Source organism: Cryptosporidium hominis (genome assembly GCF_000006425.1).
Source record: "Cryptosporidium hominis TU502 chromosome 8 CHRO018111, whole genome shotgun sequence".
In the NCBI taxonomy this organism is placed as follows: Eukaryota; Apicomplexa; class Conoidasida; order Eucoccidiorida; family Cryptosporidiidae; genus Cryptosporidium; species Cryptosporidium hominis.
In genome coordinates, this window is record NW_667433.1 from 14,936 (window position 1) to 33,174 (window position 18,239).

The following is an 18,239-nucleotide window of genomic DNA, read 5'->3' on the forward strand; positions in this document are numbered from 1 at the left end:
AACTGGAGTTATTAAATAAATATTGGGATTACTAGAACAATAATATATAATACATGAATAAAGAAACAAAATATAATTAAAACTAAGAATAAATATAGATAGGACAATTCAATTTAAAGCTTCTATTGCAAATTTTTTCTTACCAGCACGGAGTCTACTACCAATATTATCACCTTCTAGAACTAAAGCAAGCCTTCCTAGAGAATTTGGATCAGAAGATTCAACTCTTTCCCAGGCTTCAGAGAAGGCTGCAGCAAGAATAGCGACCAATGTTACTGGTAGTGGATTATGTGGAACTTCTTGCTTTCCAGGTACATTTCTAATTACAAGAAGTAATTCTCCGCGTATTACTTCAAGTAAAGCCCTCCTTGCTGCTCTTCTAAGATCGACCAGAGAGAGACTTTCAGGTCTTCTTGTAGAGAATTCATCAGGAAGATCATCCAGGAATCCAATCCACATATCTTCTTCTCTTCTCCAAGTATCAGCAAGTAACACTTCAGTATTTGATTGTGAAAATTCCAAAAGAACCTGAAGCGATGAAATAGGAGTTCCTGACTGGACAGAGAACAACCATGGAGCTGTAACACTTTCTTCTCCTGAAAGTAAAAGGCTGAGCTCATTTTTTAATTCTGGAATATTTTTTTCAAATTCATCCTCTTCTGGAAGTTTATATCCTAAATCTGTTACAATCTTAATTAAACTTTCTAAAGTCCGTTCAATCCTTGAAACTCTGTATTCAAGCCTTAATCTTTCCTTATCTGAAGATTGCAAATGGTCATTTAATTCTTTAACTATTGAAAGCAGAGGATCAAATTTTGTGACAATAAAACCTTGAATCTCAGGAGAAAAGGACATGGGAGGGAGTCCCGATCCACTTAGTTTTGTCGATGATGAATTACCATCCATACTTTTAAATTTGTTGAGATAAGTCAAAGTATTATGATTATTGTTCTAATATTTTTTTTTATTTTAGATCCACTTAATATAAACTAACTGGAATTATTTTATGTTGGGACAAGTTGATAACCTTTTAGATTATAAATAGTATATGCAGCCGGGAATGGCTCACCCTAAATAATTAATCTTTTATTTGTTAAATTAGCTTTTCTTGTATTTATACTATATTAGTCTTTAATTTTTTTCCTACTATTTAAATTCTAATGGTCCAAGATCATCAAAAATGCATGAGGGCGCGTATTATAGGCGCCGCAGCCGTTTATGAGTAGATGGCGCCAACGGTACTAGCTGAAAGAGTAAGTATATATTTTAAAATGAAAGGAAAAGGGTGCGTAAGAATGAATGATTGGAGATGATCGATCCATTGGGAATCGGGAAAATAATCAATGATAAGTTTGCTCAAATTGGGGAAAATGTGTTAGGAACAGTTATTGATCAAATTGTGGACAATTCAAGTGCTCACTTAAGCAGTTTGAATGATTTCCAGTCGGTAAGTTTGTGTGCGATTCATCGAAATAGCAAAATTTATTATTTTATACTTAGTCCTCAATTATGAAGCTTGTACGTAAAGTTGCAGGGTCAAAGTTTTTAAACAAGCAGCCAATAGTTGAAGTTGAGCCAAATATTTATGCAGTAAGGGACGAACAATCGGGTATATATAAATCTGTTCGTGACTCTAGGAGTTTGGGAGTTCTAACAGTCTCTATTGGGAGAGCAATTATCTCACCTATGGGATTTGATCGTAATATTCGGAACTTTATTACTAAAGAAAATGCAGAATGGGTTTTTGAATTGGCTTTGCAAGGCCAAATGCTTGTAAGCCAACCTGTAAGCACTAAAGATTTTATATTGGAGATTCCAGTTAATAGTCCTATGCTTTTATCCCCAACTAAGAGCTACGGGAATACTTCTTTAGCTTTTCTGGATGAAAAGCATGAATCAAGGCCAAGTTTTGGAGTTGAAAGTAGGAACTCAAGCGCAGAGAGAGAAAAGGAAAAGGTTTCTGGAGTAGGTGCCAGAGAGGTTTTCTTTAATTTCAAAGAATCTTTCCAAGTCACTGATATCTCTTCTGATATGAATTTAGATCTGATTTGTAGAGTTCCAATACAATGTAAACTTACTATAAATCAAACATTTAACGAAGAAATTGTGGATGAAGATTGCTACTACTCTAAAAATTCTGGATCTATTTTTGTGAATGAATGTGATGAGGATTCTTTTCTTGCATCAGAAAACATTACTGCTACTAGCTCAGCCAATGCGGATTCTAATTCAAATTTGGGTTCCAACCCTCCAACAAATTTAAACCATTCTGTTAGTTTCCGAATTAACCAAGAACAGAACAATTCATCTGGGACATCTTTTAAGCAGTATAAGATTATTAGAATTGAAAGAAATAAACCAAACTGCAAAGAAATATTTGATAAGCCGGATGGCGACAATCGACCAGCTTCTCAGGAAATCCCCTCTCAAGATCAAGAATGGGAAGTCTTATATGAATGTATCCATTTCGGTAAGGTTACTATTCCAATTTCCTCCGTTTTTCAAAACAAAATTTCTGAACTACCCGTCTTGGACTATTCATTCTACAAAAATTCAACGTTTTATAAGGCAAATGAGAATCTAGTTTCTGTGTTTTGGAAATCAAGAAACACCAATTGTACTCAAGGCCATGAGAGTAATCTTTCGAAAAGCAATACTGTGGAAGAATGGACCGTGATTCATGGCAAAAAGGCGGACTCCTGTGATTCAATTGTTGTTAATAGGCCAAATGATTCAAACTTAGAAGATAGCCGAGGATTTCTAAAAGGTATAGATAATGAAAGAGAGCCAAAATTAAGGTCCAGATTCAAAAGTGAGAGTAGAATGAATGACGGGTTAATCTCTTCTGGGAATGAAAAAGATGAAAGCAATTTTTGTGAAGAATATCAAAATAGAGTTTATAGTGATGAAAGCTCTCAATTTGAGGTCGGATCGAATTTCAAGCATTTAAATTGGTACCATTTATACCCAAGAACTAGTGAAATGGTTAAATATGTCAGGCCAGTGCCAGGAATCACAGAATACGGACTTTCAAATCCAATAAAAACTTTAGGATTTATTCAGATCGGACTAAATTTTGAGACGGAGTGCTGTTCTAAGATTAGCCTTTTAACTAGCTCGTATTTGAGTATGGTGACTGAGAAGCCTATTACAAGGTGGATCCTTCCTTCAGGGTTTGAGCCACAGTATTTTCAGATGTATGCTGAAAGTTTAAAAATGCTACTAGAGCATTATCCGAGATGGATACCCAAATTCTTCTTCTTACTAAACTTCAGAATTCCTAGATCTAGGTTTGATATGGTAATGATTTCCTTATTTTGGGCAATAATTACGTTTGGAGCTTTCAAGGCTAACAGTTTTTTCTTTTTTTCATGGATTTTTATGGTTATCCTCCCATTATTAATCTCTTTAACATATAGATTTGGGTCGCAGATTGCTTCTAGAATCCATCAAGACTTCCTTACCAGAATTAATATTGAAGAACAAAAGAGAAAGAGTATAACAAGTGCTCTCTCGCAAAAAGATAATGCTAATATTAAACAGAAAAGTAATATTAGTCAAAATAATAAGACGATGAATCTGATAAACTCTACATCTGGAAATATCTGGAAGATGTTCCAGCCTATACTAAATATTAAATATCACTCATCATTAATGATAGGCGATGGAGATTTTATTGGGGAGAATATAGATGTAAAATCATTAAATAATGGCACAGGAAAAGAAAAGAAGGATTCTTCCTTTACCAAAATTGTGGATGAAATCTGTGAAAAGGACTTTTCTAAACTCATTCCTAAAGAAGTCTACTTTGGTGATAAAGTAACAAGTAGAGAATACTGTACACAATACGATCTATCTAATGGGGACGGATATATATGTTTGGCTAGAACATTAAATAACTCATTGTTGGGGAATAAGGAGAAAGGTAGAGAGGAAGAACTAAGAAGATTGAATTTATCGAACAATGATGCATCAAATTTCTCTCCACAGCTTGAAAAGCAAAAGTGGGAAAGAGCCCAAGAACATAAAGAAGATTTGAAAACAGAAAAATCAATGGAAGACAAAAATAATGATGAGACAAGGTTTCGACAAAACCTACAAGGAAGTGGAGGAATTGTAGAGACCCCATTTGGAGAGCTAAGATTGGGTCTCAAAATTCCTTATGATAATAAGGTTGTATCTATTTTCTTTGATGATCAAGATTTGGAGCCTATTCAAACTCAGCTTTCTAACCTATTGGCAATAGTAGAACTTGTTCAACAATCATTTGCAAGCTTTTCCACGCTTCTGATGAAGCTTAAGAACTCCCTTAATTTCGAGGATCCTCTACTTCCTTTTTTAACTTTGTCAATTCTTGTTATTCTTACCACTATACTGAATCTGGGTCTCTATTTATTTAATCTTATCATTGGGAACCAGAAAACGGCATTCCTATTAAGAGGATTTCTTCTTATTAAGTTTATTCGTTGGGTTATAACGAAGGATCCATTCAATAATGTTCAACTGGAGATATTCAATAAGAAACAAAGAATCGATCCAGACATTTTTGGTCAAAATCGTGTTATTAAGCCTCTTTTTAACAGATACTTCAAGCTAATAAGTTCTGAAGACCAAAACATGCTAATTCTTTTAAGCAGTTTGAAAATATACGACTACTACCCAGATAGATTTGTATATAGACAAGGAAATCTATGCAAGCCTGATGATTCAACAGAAAGAAACAAAGAGAAAAGACGAGGAATTACTGAACCCATCCGAATTTTATCCATTAATATCGAAGAGTATTTATTTTTCTACGTAGTAAAGTTTACATGTATTTTTGTGCTCTTACTGGGTTCCTTCATTAATACTCTACAGTATATTTTTACTAGTAAATTTTCGGCCATTTTTGCGAGAATATTACTTCTTTGGTGGTATTCTATTCCAGATATTAGAGAAATTCAGCATCGTTGCATCGCATCTACCCAGCTGATAGGAAATCTTGATGATTTACTCAACGATAATGAAGAAAATCCAATACACTTTAAAGTCATAAACGGAAATAGTTACGGTATTGGAGAGAACAAAAAGGCCGAAGAAAGCAGACCTGAGGCTTCTGGAACCAAAGCAGATCTCTTTTTGAAACAATTCTATTTTGGAAAGAATTCTAATTATATCAAGAAGAGCACTATCACGACAAGTTCGATAAGCCAAGGAGAAAAACTGGATCAAGAATCTAGTGCACTAAGTAGATCATTGGGAAGCTTACCTAGTAAAAGCAAATATTCTGAAACAGGTACACCATCAGCAACCTCGAGCAAAAAAAGCCTAATTGAATATATACTCCCAATTAACAAAGAGCAAAATTCAAATGTGAGGCAGGAATCCGATTCAAAGGGTGAGAAGAACAACACGCAATCTAGCTATGAGGTACTTGAGAGCTTGTTAGAAGGAATCTACCCAATTAATAAGTCTAAAAAACAAGATTAAAAGGATTAGATATTAATAAAGATGTTTAAGATTTCTTAAAATATAAATTACGCATAACTGCTAAGTTCCAATAGATTAATTATTTGGAATTAAACTATAAATATTTAATTTTAACAATCGTTTGAATTGTAAAATTTCCCTTCAGTGAATATTTCTATAATAGAAGTAATAATGAACTCGATCAATTCATAATCAGTGCAAATGAAGGAAATATTGTTATGAATTTAACTAAAGAAACGGATTTTCTGTTAAATAAAATTTGTCTATTCTTCTAATCATTACAAATTTTTTGATTATATGCCAAATTAGAAGAAAAAATTGATTTTGAAATCCACCTCCAGTAAATAAAATAACAAAATACAATTATTAGAGCTATAAAAAGACCTGAAAAATACCATTTCTGTTTTTCTTCTTCATATGCCAAAAGGAAAAGCAAAGATATATAGATTACACAAGTTATTATGTAAGCCACTGCCACCCAAAATTTACTATATACTGGAATGGTTCCTTTAAGTTTGAGTTGTGAACTCATAACGTTATAATTCTTCAAATTTTACGCAAATAAAAGTTATTTGGGGCCCTTAATAGTGGAATAATCTGCTTGTAACTATTTTCGTGTAATAAACTTCGGAAATGTAATAAATGGAGTAACCAACTTTAGTTTAGAAACCATTCAGTTCTGATGATGGAGTAATCTTTTGGACGTTACAGGCTCCTTAACTATAAATTTGTATTAAAAAAAATGAATATTGAAGTATGATAGATGATTATCTCTAGCCTTGAATTGTTAATATTTTTTAAAATTAATTACCTGTTGAAGTTCAATATTTTATTTAAAGTTACTATTCTTTCTGAAAATTTTCTATCCAATAAACTATTTCGCTTACACTCGTTTCAAATAAGCCAGCGATTTAGATTAAAAAACGTATATTCATTAGATATAATTACTTAAGTTTTACAGTAAGTACTTTTATTCTTGTAAGCTTTAATCTCAAAAATAGTTCTCTTCAAATTTCTATATTAAAGAATAAATCCGCATTTAAATATAAAATAAAAATATATTTATATTTGTTAAAGAAATGTGTGTTCATATATGCAATATTCTTTTGAAAAAATTGTGCATTTACAACTGGATAAGCTATTTCGATTTAGAAAAGGAAATGCAATTCAATTATTCCAAACGAAAATATGGACCTAAAATGGCAAATTATCAGATATAAACTTTACACAGTTATAACATATACCACCACAATATACTAGTTGCTTTCACTAACAAATTACCAACAACACCTTTTCTTTAAAAATATTTTATACTTAATTGGCGGGATGAACTGGCGGTACTTTTAATGAATATTTGGATAAAAAGAGTTGAGTATTTAGGTTAAAATAAGGCAGTAAGAACAAGGCTTATCTGATTTTTTAAAAAAAATATTGATATACTAATAAGATTAGACTACGCTTTGGCTGAATTAAAGATTAGCCAAAACTCATCAGTTGTGTAATCGTATTAATTTAAAATAAAGCTGGACCATGAAAAGGCATTGTTAAGGTCTGTATGAAATTCTTGCTATAAAGATACTATATTTTTAGGAAAGAACACGAATAGAACATTTGGAGTACGAAAAGAGTGAAAATGTCTCCTATTACATTGAAGCAATATGTTTTGCTTAGTTTCGGGCTACTTTTGGGGCTTTTTGTACATTTATTAAGTGTATACGATTTTTACTTTTACCACATAATCATGCACATAACTATAACCAAAGCGTCCACCATGATAATTACAAATGCAGGTTTATTGACTTTATACTTTTTGGGTAAGGTTATTTTGAATATGTTTGTGGGAAGATTAAGAGATATTGAACTGGAAGAAATCATTGATCAAGGGCGAATGTTTTTATTAGATACAATCTTTTTTTTGTTATTTAGTAGCCCAACAATAGATAATATAGAAGTTGGAGCAATGGTTCTTTCAAGATACATTACTCTTATTTTGGTTTTAAAGCTTTTACATTTAATTTCCCATATTCGAATTAACCACATGTTTGAATTAGACAGACCAAAAACTACTGCAATTGTTAGAATGGCAGCTTTACTTAATATTCTCCTGATTATTGACATAAGTTTAGTTTTCAAGTATTATGGCCTATTGTCAAAAGATTCTACTCTGAGGTTGTGGGTATTTTTCGAGAGTGTTTCTTTGCTTGTTTCATGTAGCACTTCTATTGGTAAATACCTCGTTCATGTTGTAGATTTGAAGCTCCAAGCCATTCAATTATTAATGAGACAAGAGGAGGATGGAACCCCTGAACAAGGAAATACTCATTCTTCGGGAATGCAAGCTCATAACTTTGTATGGTCAAATAAGAATGCTATATTATTTTATTTGGAGGTATTTGGCGATATATGCTCTTTAATTACTTATCTTCTCTTCATTATTCTCTTCCTTGTGTTAAATCCTTCCAGAATTCCATTATATATTATGGGAGATATCTTCCACGTCTTAAAAGCTTTGTACAGCAAGCTATCATCATTCAGGAGATATAGAAAGCTCACAAAAAATATTGAAACCAGACTTCAGGAAGCTTCACTTGAAGAGATTGAGAGAATTGATACTTGTATTGTTTGTAGGGACACTTTGTATATTGGCTCAAAAAAGATTCCTTGTGGTCATGTATTCCATCTGGATTGTCTCAAATCTTGGTTTATTCAACAGCAAACTTGTCCAATATGTAGGGCTCCCATAACTATCCGAGATGAAGAGCCTGAACATTCAGCTACTACTGCAGAAGAAGATAACAACTCTCCGCAAATACCAGAGGACCAGGATGAGACTAATGATATTAAAGATTTCACTTCAGACCAAGCGAAACCTAACATCAATTCAGAGCCTACTAGTGCGCAATCATCTTCAGCATTTAATTCAAATGAATCCGGGAGCTCAACTGATGCTAGCTCTGACAGTTTTAAGAAAATCTTGAAGAACTGGATAGTAAGTGAGCATAAAGCTAAACCTATTGAAGAACCAACATCAACAAGAACGGCGAAGGACTTGAAAGAAACCAAATTTCAGATATCAAAACACCCTTTGTTTAAAAGCAAGCGTGATGACTTATATACAAAGGTTTCAAAAGCTGCAAATAGAGGGGATCATATAAATAGCCTTCCTCCTCAGTTACTTTCACTACAACCTCAAATTTTACTAGAATTAAATAAAAATTTGGAACAGAGAACATTTGGAAGTGAATATGGAAGTCAAGAGTTTTCTGAAATGATGAGCAAAATGTATAAGAAAAATGCAGATATTTGGTTGAATATGGTTAGCGAGCTCATCAAAGCTAAAGAACAAAATTGTATCCAACATTCGGTACCAATTGAACGAAAAAGCGGTATTCACATACAAGGAGAAAGTTTATCTAATATGTATGAAAGTAGTTCTAGGGCAGACCCCTTGAGAAATCTAATGGATGCTGTCAATAATCAGCTTAACGAAACACAAAATATTAATAAGGCCGCTTGATTAATTGTAGATGAAAGTTGTGATTAGAATATTGAGATAGAGAGATATAGGTAGATTATATTATAATATCTGAATAAATACAGTGTATTCATATCTATATAGTTATAACGTAACCGGGGGGAAGTATATCCATTGCAAGATGGATATTACTTCCGATTACTATTGAGACCAATAGGGCAAACCAATTAGGGTTTAGCTCAAGAGCCATTGCGAACTTTTCTTTATGTAGAGCAAGGATAAGTGCTTGCATTGCCATCTCTTTCCCTTTTGAAGAGTTATTAAGCTCAATAAGTCTTCTTGTAAGTACTGGTAGTGGCTGATATTTTGCGATTGAAATTATTCCAATAAATGTGGAAGAGTACGGTAAGGTTAGCACCTTAAGAGTATCTTGAATAAAAAGAGGAAACTTAGCTAAACTTGGATATAGATTAAATCCAATTACAGACAGATCATTAAAGCATTCTAAATCTGTTGGAGGTGAATCTGGAGAAAAAATGCTCACGTACTTTTCTGAATAGTAAAAACTATTTATTTCATTACATATAAAATCCTTGAGAATTTTGTCGGCAGAGCATAGTGGAAGGAGTGAAACCACCTCAACCTGAGCCTCCGAGAGGTAGACTTTGGATAATTGGTTTTGATCTTGATGATCACCTCCATAATTTAGAAGAAAGTATTTAACTTCTACGTTAGGGGTTAAACTACTTTCACTTATATCTTGAAATCTTGGAAATCCGCCATTATCTAGCCTTTTGAGGCAACTAGAAGAATCCATGAGCCAGATTACAAGTAACTGTCTTTCCTTCCCAATGTTTTGGTGCTCTTCTGTCCAATTTATATTATTTGGTCCTGGAGCACCAAAACTGTTATCAATTCCACTCTGTAATTCAGATCTTTCAATAATAGCACCTTCTTTGAGGAAATCACTAAAACAATCTGGAATTGGCCTTATTTCTTGTTGATTAATATTATTTTGCACCTCTGACTTAATTGTAAAAGAGTCCTGTTCAGTCTTAAGCTCTATATTGGTACTTGTTATTTGCTCCATCAACATATCTATAATCGTGAGCGACGGTACTAATGAGCAGCTGCCAATTGGATACCAGCTCACCTCCTTAAATCTATGGTTAGCAAAAACTAACTCCCTCTTCATTTCATCCAAGACAAAATAAACAGAAATCAAACACTCAGAGTATTCCCTATTAAACTCATCATCTAGAAACAACCGTTTCAATGAATCTTTAAAATTCTCCAGACGCAGAATGGAGTGCTCACTATTAAAATCAATATCAAAAACTATTAAAATCGACATCTTACATAAAACAAACGCTATTAACAAGCAAGCTTTACAAAATAAAAACTAGTTGGCGCCATTGATACCGACGCATTTCCCACATGTAGGTGGTTAGTTAATCAAAATAAATAGTCTCCAGCTCACTGATTATTCCCGAAACCCTATCAAATATCAGCTTTAGCTTATTACTTTTACTTATTTCTTCGTGAAAGATGTTTTCCCTAGCCTCAATGGGAATATCTAACTTCCCAACTTTGTTGAAAATCTCTACGCCCACATTAATACAATCTGAGATCAAATTGCCTAAAATTGCCATCTGTGATACAGAACCTTCTCTAAATGTATAGACAAGGGTCCCAAACATTAAGGAGGATCTGTTTTCTCCAAACTTTCTGTATGTGTGCCTGATCTTGCATTCTGTTAAAATTTTAGAAATCAACTCGCACGGTATTCCAAGCCTTTCGCAATCAACTGAAACAAGATGTGTATCTGTTCCATCTCCAAGTAGAGGAATTCCTGAGTCAAGCATTGTCTGAGCTAGAACAGCAGAGTTATCAAGTGCTGCTGCTACAAACTCACTAGTTCGAGAAGTTAACATTCCTTGAATTTGGACAGCAAATGACCCAATTTGATGATTATGAGGGCCTCCTTGGAGGCCTGGAAATACTGCAGAGTTAACTTTCTGAAATAATCCAGGATTTTTGCTGTTGTTCAACATCAAGAAACCTCCTTTAGGGCCACCCAAACTGCTTTGGGTGTTAGAATAAATGATGTCGCAATATCTGTATGGATTGTTTTTCTCCTTTCCATACCTATCAAATGATATCAGCAGTGCGATTTCGCTAATATCAGCGACTAAAAAGATTTTAAATTCACTGCAAATCTCACTAAGTAGTCTGTAGTCTATGAATAATGTTAATACATCGGATGGAACAAGTAACAACTTTGGCTTTAATATCTTACATTTCTCCCTCAGGTCAGCTATATCAAACCCCCTACCTTTTTTATCCAAATTATAATATTCAACTTGGTAATAATTTTCCAATATAGTGTCAGAATCACCCCTAATCCTCAAAATTCTATCCCCCTTATTCAGTAATCCCATACAGATGGCTAACTCCGCATGGCTTCCACTGTAACACTGAATATTAAATAGCCATTCGTCATTGCTTTTTTTGTCTAATTTTAGAAATTGTTTCAATCTACTTGCGCAGAGTGTTTCTATCTTATCAATAACGTGGGTTCCACCATAATACCTTGTTCCAGGAAAACCCTCTGAATATTTGTTTGTAAGGATACTCCCAAGGACTTTTCTCGCAGCATTAATCATAACATTTTCCTTGGGGTGTAAGTTTAAATGAGAATTCTGGAAATCTTTTTCCTTATTAATAATATTGAATAACTCTTGATCAGATTCAATTGTTGTATTCATACCTAAATGATGACGAAATTAAGTTAGTAATATCAAAGATACAGTTTGTTTAGTATTTTATTTAAGTTTTTTTTTTTTTGTTACTTACTTTTAAAAAAGTATTCGCCCCCTTTATTTGATTAAATTTTTCCCCACATGCAAGCATGTTTAACAGTGTTAGTTTAATCGTATTTACATAAATAAAAATACTTATATAAATTAATTAAAATAATGAATAATGTGGATATAAAATAGAACCTCTTATTTTTAATTAATATAATTAGAAAATGATTCTAAAAATAATTACTAATATTAGAAAAGTAGTTAAATAAAGAACTATTTTAGCAATTCTTTTCCTTCGATCTCTTTCAGAAATCACATTAACCTCGTGTAGTAGGTGAAAATTGTCTGTATTAATTTCTATTTCCTTAATTTTATCTTGAAAAGTATCAATAGTAACTTGTTCACAGGCAATCTCATTTAATAGAATATTCTGAATACTCATCAACTCTTTCGTGGACTCCTTTAATTTAATTAACTCTGCAAAATAATGATTGATTAATATTGGGCAATAAATAAGTAAAATAAAACCAAACCTCTTCGTAGAATAATGTAACTTACCTTGGTTTTGTTCAAATAATAGTTGTTTTTCCAATTCTTTAAAATCTGGTAAAGGCATATATTGAGAGGTAGGGACGAAAGAAGAGACAGAAGAGACAGAGGTATTTGATAAAGAACTCTTTTCTAATTGGTTTCTTAAACAATTATCAACTTCATATCTTTCTAAGGAGAAAATATTCTGAAAATGAAATAATAGATTCTCAAATAACAGTTTATAATGAGGATTTATATTGTTTTCCTTTTCCAATAGCATAATGCAGTACTTAAAAAGATGTTGAGTTTCTTTAATTTTGAGATCTCTCTCAATATAACAACTTTCATTGTTTAATGAGTTAATATTTTCTCCAAAGTTTAATTCTTTCAAGTAATCTATATTTTCCTTAACCTGCTTAAAACATTTGCAAACGATTTCGTCCATTCCTTCTTTAATTAGACTACTTTTGAAATTTTCAAAGTCACTTTTCAATGACAAACAATTACCATAATTCATTTCACAATTTAGATTTTAGAATAGTTCTTTTATTAATTACTTAAAGAATTTATTGCATTTTATTTCTTGTTTAATTTAATTATGAGTAATATAGCAATCTCTCGAAACATTCAAACTCTCTAATTCCGACTGTCAGGTTTAAACACACACAAAGTAGCCTGAAGGATTTCTAAAGTCTAAACTTGAATAACTTATGTAACTTAATCAGATTTTAACTTTTCTGACTCTTTCACTGGCTATCCATGTATTTTGTGAGGTACAGATTAATTTTGCGAGCTTAGAAAATGATGTTTTGGCGCCAATCACTTTGCTAATACTGCATTTAGGAGTTGAAAAATTAAATAGTTGCAATTATTTAGAAAAGAACTTGTTGTTGAAGCTGAAAGGTATTTGATTATCTTAAACCGAATTTTCCTTTTTTTCCTCCATAAATTACTGGAATAATAAGTCTGCATGCAATTTACATATTTTGCGGGAACTGAAAGCAAAATTGTAGAAAAAAAACAAAATTTACTGCTAAAAATAAGAATTAAACAAATTTCTCATTTTAAAGCACTAAAAGAATCAAATAGAGCGAACTGACTTACATCAATGTGTGTGCTTGTTTATGAACCCCTAGTTTGAAAAACGATAAAATTAATCTTATGGAAATAATGCAAAATTGGGAAATTATAGACGACTACGATATTGAGAAGGAAAATGAAAAGGTTAAAAATAGTGATATCTTATCAGATTTACTAGGTGATTATGAATTTGACAACAGCTTTATGAGAAAGGATATTAATCAGCAGCTTGAGGAAATTAATATATTGATTAAAGAAGTTAATCAAGAAAAGGTAGAATTATTGAATTCATTTCCATCTTGTTCATTAGCAATTATTAAGAGTTTAACCAAAGGTGATGAAATTGATGAAGAAAATATGGAGATTGATCAGATGTCACTCTCAAGTAGCGAGATCAACTCTAGCAATGATTCGCCTTTGTTTGAAACACGAGTAAATATCGACCTGCATCAGAGTCTTACAGACTCCCCAGGAAGCATGAATATATCAGACTTTCTTTAGCCATGAAAAAAATGTAAAGAATACTCAAAAGAAAGAAATTAACAATTCACAAACGAAACTAAGCAAACGCACTAATACTTATCTACGATAGAAACAAATTCAAACGATGAGGCAAACTTTCGCACTGTTTGCCTGATATTCTCTATTGCTGGAGAGGCCTTAATATTAGAAACAAACTCTGCAAGAGTCTCTCCATCCTTTTGAATATCCCGAGCAGTAGTTAAAACTTCTACAATTATCCTTGAAACGAATTTGAAATCATCCAACTCCATCCCTCTGCTCGCAAGGGCTGCAGTTCCAAGTCTGACGCCACTGCAATTCATAGTTCTCCCATCACAAGGTAAAGAACTTCTACTTGTTGAAATCTCGCATACTTCTAGTGCTTTCTCAGCTTTAGCCCCAGAAATGTTCAATGATCTTGTGTCTATTAGAATCTTGTGGGAATCAGTTCCATTTGTAAGAATCTTAATTCCAGACTCCTCGAGCAATTTGCAAAGCAATTGAGAGCTTTCTAGCACTCTACTTGCATATTTAACCCAAGAAGCAGAAACCACTTGTTTCAGTTGGAAACAAAGGGCTGCAACTTGATTGAAATGAATACTAGATTGAATTTCCTTAGAAACTGATTCATCAATCTTAACTCTGATCTTGGACTCTACTTCCTTTCTGTAAAATATTATTGCTGACCTTGGCCCTCTTAATGTCTTGTGAGACGTTGTTGTAATGAAATCTGCGTAATCTTTGGGTGAGGGGTACTTCCCTGCAACCACCAAACCAGAGTAGTGAGCGATATCTACCATCAGGTAGGCCTTCACTTTGTCGCAGATATCCCTAAACCTCTTAAAGTTGATCATTCTAGGATACCCACTAGCTCCTGCTATTATCATCTTTGGTCTAAATAGTATTGCATTTTCTTCCAACTTATCGTAATCTATCACTCCTTCTAAATCAGTTACATAAGGGAGTGACTCGAAATAGTGAGATGAACAGTTAACTCTCTTCAAATTTGTATAGTGTCCGTGAGTCAGGTGGCCTCCATGTTGTAATGACAATCCCATTATTCTATCATTAGGTTTTAATACTGCATTTAATACTGCAAAATTTGCAGGAGAACCACTATGAGGCTTCACATTAGCACCCCATACTTCAGGATCTAGTCCATATGCTTTTAAGGCTCTTTCATTTGTGAGCTCTAATAGTTCTTGTGTAGAAGTTGAGTTTAATTCCATATTTTTATCATTATTAAACATTGAGAATGTACTTGACAAGCTGTCCAAGACTCCCCTTGATACGAAGTTTTCGGATGCTATCATTTCTAGTCCATTAATCTGCCTATCATATTCTTCATTGATTAGCTCATACATAATGGGATCCAGCTCTTTTAATGATTTTTCCTGTAAAAATACCATTTCTTAAAAGTGACTATTTATTACAGTTTTGTATTACACGGTCTTTATATTCTTAAATCTTTAGTAGCTTTAGTAATTTTTATTTCTATCGTTTAAACAAAGCTATATTCGAATTTCAACTTTGTTTTTTTTAATTTTAGTATCTGTTCAGTTATTAAACTTTTTTGTCCAAATGAAGTACATGCGCCATATGTGGGTAATTTATCAGTAAATCATTGAATGAATGCTAACCCGGAAATTTTTCTAATTTGTAAAAATATTATTCTCTGAAAATTACTATGATCTCTGAATAAATTTTACTCTTTAGATTTCTCAAGATAACTAGGACAGTAATCATCTACCAAAGATAGAATTTTATTAGAAATCAATTATTATTGTCTTACTAGAAAAACCGGCAATGTATTGAAAACTAATAGAAATCAATTAAATCGTGTTGATTAATTGAATTTGAAGCTAACCTCGAAAAAATGTGGCAAGAACTCTGAACATGGAATAAGCTAGCCAGAAATACATCCAACTTAGAAACCAAGTTCAGTTGTTTGCCGCATAAATTGAATAGTAGATTTCTTTGTTGAAATTTACTAGCAATAAAAATCTCTAGCAATAGTGAAAGAGTCAAAAGATTTTCCCAAGTAAGATTGTTTTTGTTTAATATATCTTCTAAAATTTCTTGATCAAAAACAGATAATTCATTAATGTTCTCAATTGCAAGTTTAATAAGACCAGAAGTGGGGAAACGAACACTTTCTCGCTCGCCTTGAAAGTTATCTGACTCTATGAAAGATTTAAAAGAGCAAACCAACCCAAAAACGCTCCTCCATTCTATTAAAGAGTAAATAAGACGCCTAAAACCTGTTAAACTCTCATCTGCTTCTATATTTGGGTTTCCACTATCTAATACAAACTCCATAATGTTTAGTGCAGATTTCATTGGCCTAATGTTACTGGAAACAAAGGCTGAAAGTAGCTTTACGTCATTGCCAAGAAATGACAATCCAAGCAGAATTTCTAAGTATTCATTATTCTCTTTAAATCTAAAAATCTTATGGTATGAATCTGACTTGCTTTTCATAATTGCTTTTCTAAGAATAGAAATAACCTCTACTGATTGGTGAACAGACCATGAATATAATACATTTGAGAAGTTTTTTAAGTTGTTTTTAGCAAATTCAAATAGTCGTTTTTCAATTCCATTTTTGGTATAGATATCAATAATGTTGAAAAACAAATTTATATCATTTCTATCCAAACTCTGAAAGTCCTGAATAGTTTTAATCGAATTCAATGCAATCCATAGAGAAGTAGGTTTTGTAAACTTTGACTCAGGAGGCAATAAAGTGAGCCTCTTTAATACATGAAGGTGCATTTGAGGAGTTTTCAAAATTGATTGTAAATTATTACTAAGGTAATTAAACACTCCCTCATACCAACAAGTGTAATTTACTTTAACGATATTCTGGTTTCCATTAGAGTCGCAAGTAAATGTTTTAATTGTGAAAGACATACAGCTATACCAATCATCTGGTAAATTTGTTATATTTTCGTTAGGTTTAATCCCAAGTACTGGAGGAAAAAAAAAGGGGAGACCAAAAAAGATGAATTGGTCCATATTCCTTAAAATGAAGTTATTTGAAGCCAAATTACTTTCTTTTTTACATTTCAATACTGTTTTAGAACAAATTTTTTCATTCAAAAATATTGAGTCTACAATATTTTTGATCAGTTGTTCTTCCTTCTCAATATCTCTTACTTTAAGTGAATCTGAAAATATTCTACTATGTATCTTCAGAATCTCATTAGTTCTTTGACTTGAAGAGCTGAACTCAGATTCGTCAATATATATTAATGGAGCATCTCCATAAAGTAAGGATGCCAAATCTCTATAATTTGTCTTGTTAGAAAACTTTTTACCGTAGCTATCATCGCTTAAATGACTACTATAGTTTAAAAAAGACTTTTGAAAACCGTTGAAAAAATTATTAAAAACATTGACATAAATCTGATTGTTTGATTCCCAAATAACCCCTAACTGTCCATTTTCAAATACTTTGCATGATAGAATATGACAGAATTTACCAGCATTCCCAATTGTTGATAATTTATCAAAGTGATATTCGCAAGCTCTTGAATCAATCTTAACTTTTAGCAAAGATAAGTTTTTCAAACCAAAATGCTTTTCATCATCCTGTATTATATATATCAACTCGAACTGATCGCCATTAATTAATGTTTCATAAGATACCAAGTTATTTATCGATAAATTAAGGGATTTATTGCTTCGTTCTTCATCGATATCTAATATATATACCTGTTTTAATTGAAAATCAGAGATTCGTTCTTTGTCTCCTTGTGGAAATTCTAGTTTGAAAATTTCATTGAAGCATGAAAAATAGAATCTTCCTAGTGATGTAACACAGCATTCTCCTAGCTCCCCATCAAAATCAGGTGCTACTTGTTTGTAATACCTTAATTTAAAGTCTGTTTCATTGATCTTATGGTTTTCCATCGAATTTTGAGATTCATTTATCTGGCAAATAGCCTCAAAAGAACTGTATTGAAAGTTTGAGAGCAAGAATATATCTGAATCAGTCATTACTATCACAATCAATATGCTGTTGTTCACTTTAAAAGCAGATACTTTTTTAATCAATCTTCCCACAAGAACCATGCAATTAAACAGAAAGCTTTTTCCATCGCAAAGAGAATAAATCTCAACCCCACCATCTTTGTCTTCTATGAAAATTAGATCTCCATAATTTATTTCTTCGTTGGAACTTTTATCTTGATTAATAGTTTGGTTACGTACAAGATTTATATTTCTAACAGACTTAATACCATTTTTAAATGTTTTAATATGCGAATAGCCACTAAGTGAGTCGTATATTTCCAAATAATGTTCGCTTGACAATTCTTTATATTCTTTCAATGTGATGATGTACGCCCCAGACTGAGAATATCTAGAGT

At 32.4% G+C, this 18,239-nt stretch overlaps 10 protein-coding genes across 10 annotated transcripts; 3 read left to right on the forward strand and 7 right to left on the reverse strand.

Moving 5' to 3' along the window:
• Positions 1-108: 108 nt before the first annotated feature.
• On the reverse strand, positions 109-906 carry Chro.80296 (hypothetical protein). Its single annotated transcript, XM_662854.1, has 1 exon — positions 109-906. The coding sequence occupies one exon, from the start codon at positions 904-906 to the stop codon at positions 109-111; it is 798 nt and encodes a 265-aa protein (XP_667946.1).
• A 603-nt stretch (positions 907-1,509) lies between these two features.
• Positions 1,510-5,469, forward strand: Chro.80298 (hypothetical protein). Its single annotated transcript, XM_662855.1, has 1 exon — positions 1,510-5,469. One exon carries the CDS (start codon positions 1,510-1,512, stop codon positions 5,467-5,469), a length of 3,960 nt encoding a protein of 1,319 aa, XP_667947.1.
• A 271-nt stretch (positions 5,470-5,740) lies between these two features.
• On the reverse strand, positions 5,741-6,001 carry Chro.80299 (hypothetical protein). Its single annotated transcript, XM_662856.1, has 1 exon — positions 5,741-6,001. One exon carries the CDS (start codon positions 5,999-6,001, stop codon positions 5,741-5,743), a length of 261 nt encoding a protein of 86 aa, XP_667948.1.
• Positions 6,002-7,102: 1,101 nt separating this feature from the next.
• On the forward strand, positions 7,103-8,986 carry Chro.80300 (hypothetical protein). The annotated part of the gene is made up of 1 exon (XM_662857.1): positions 7,103-8,986. The coding sequence occupies one exon, from the start codon at positions 7,103-7,105 to the stop codon at positions 8,984-8,986; it is 1,884 nt and encodes a 627-aa protein (XP_667949.1).
• Positions 8,987-9,080: 94 nt separating this feature from the next.
• On the reverse strand, positions 9,081-10,298 carry Chro.80301 (hypothetical protein). The annotated part of the gene is made up of 1 exon (XM_662858.1): positions 9,081-10,298. The coding sequence occupies one exon, from the start codon at positions 10,296-10,298 to the stop codon at positions 9,081-9,083; it is 1,218 nt and encodes a 405-aa protein (XP_667950.1).
• A 97-nt stretch (positions 10,299-10,395) lies between these two features.
• Chro.80302 (serine hydroxymethyltransferase 2 (mitochondrial)) lies at positions 10,396-11,712 on the reverse strand. Its single annotated transcript, XM_662859.1, has 1 exon — positions 10,396-11,712. One exon carries the CDS (start codon positions 11,710-11,712, stop codon positions 10,396-10,398), a length of 1,317 nt encoding a protein of 438 aa, XP_667951.1.
• Positions 11,713-11,971: 259 nt separating this feature from the next.
• Positions 11,972-12,802, reverse strand: Chro.80304 (hypothetical protein). The annotated part of the gene is made up of 1 exon (XM_662860.1): positions 11,972-12,802. One exon carries the CDS (start codon positions 12,800-12,802, stop codon positions 11,972-11,974), a length of 831 nt encoding a protein of 276 aa, XP_667952.1.
• Positions 12,803-13,446: 644 nt separating this feature from the next.
• Chro.80305 (hypothetical protein) lies at positions 13,447-13,866 on the forward strand. The annotated part of the gene is made up of 1 exon (XM_662861.1): positions 13,447-13,866. The coding sequence occupies one exon, from the start codon at positions 13,447-13,449 to the stop codon at positions 13,864-13,866; it is 420 nt and encodes a 139-aa protein (XP_667953.1).
• A 71-nt stretch (positions 13,867-13,937) lies between these two features.
• Chro.80306 (serine hydroxymethyltransferase) lies at positions 13,938-15,275 on the reverse strand. The annotated part of the gene is made up of 1 exon (XM_662862.1): positions 13,938-15,275. One exon carries the CDS (start codon positions 15,273-15,275, stop codon positions 13,938-13,940), a length of 1,338 nt encoding a protein of 445 aa, XP_667954.1.
• Positions 15,276-15,684: 409 nt separating this feature from the next.
• Chro.80307 (hypothetical protein) lies at positions 15,685-17,943 on the reverse strand. The annotated part of the gene is made up of 1 exon (XM_662863.1): positions 15,685-17,943. One exon carries the CDS (start codon positions 17,941-17,943, stop codon positions 15,685-15,687), a length of 2,259 nt encoding a protein of 752 aa, XP_667955.1.
• Positions 17,944-18,239: the final 296 nt, after the last annotated feature.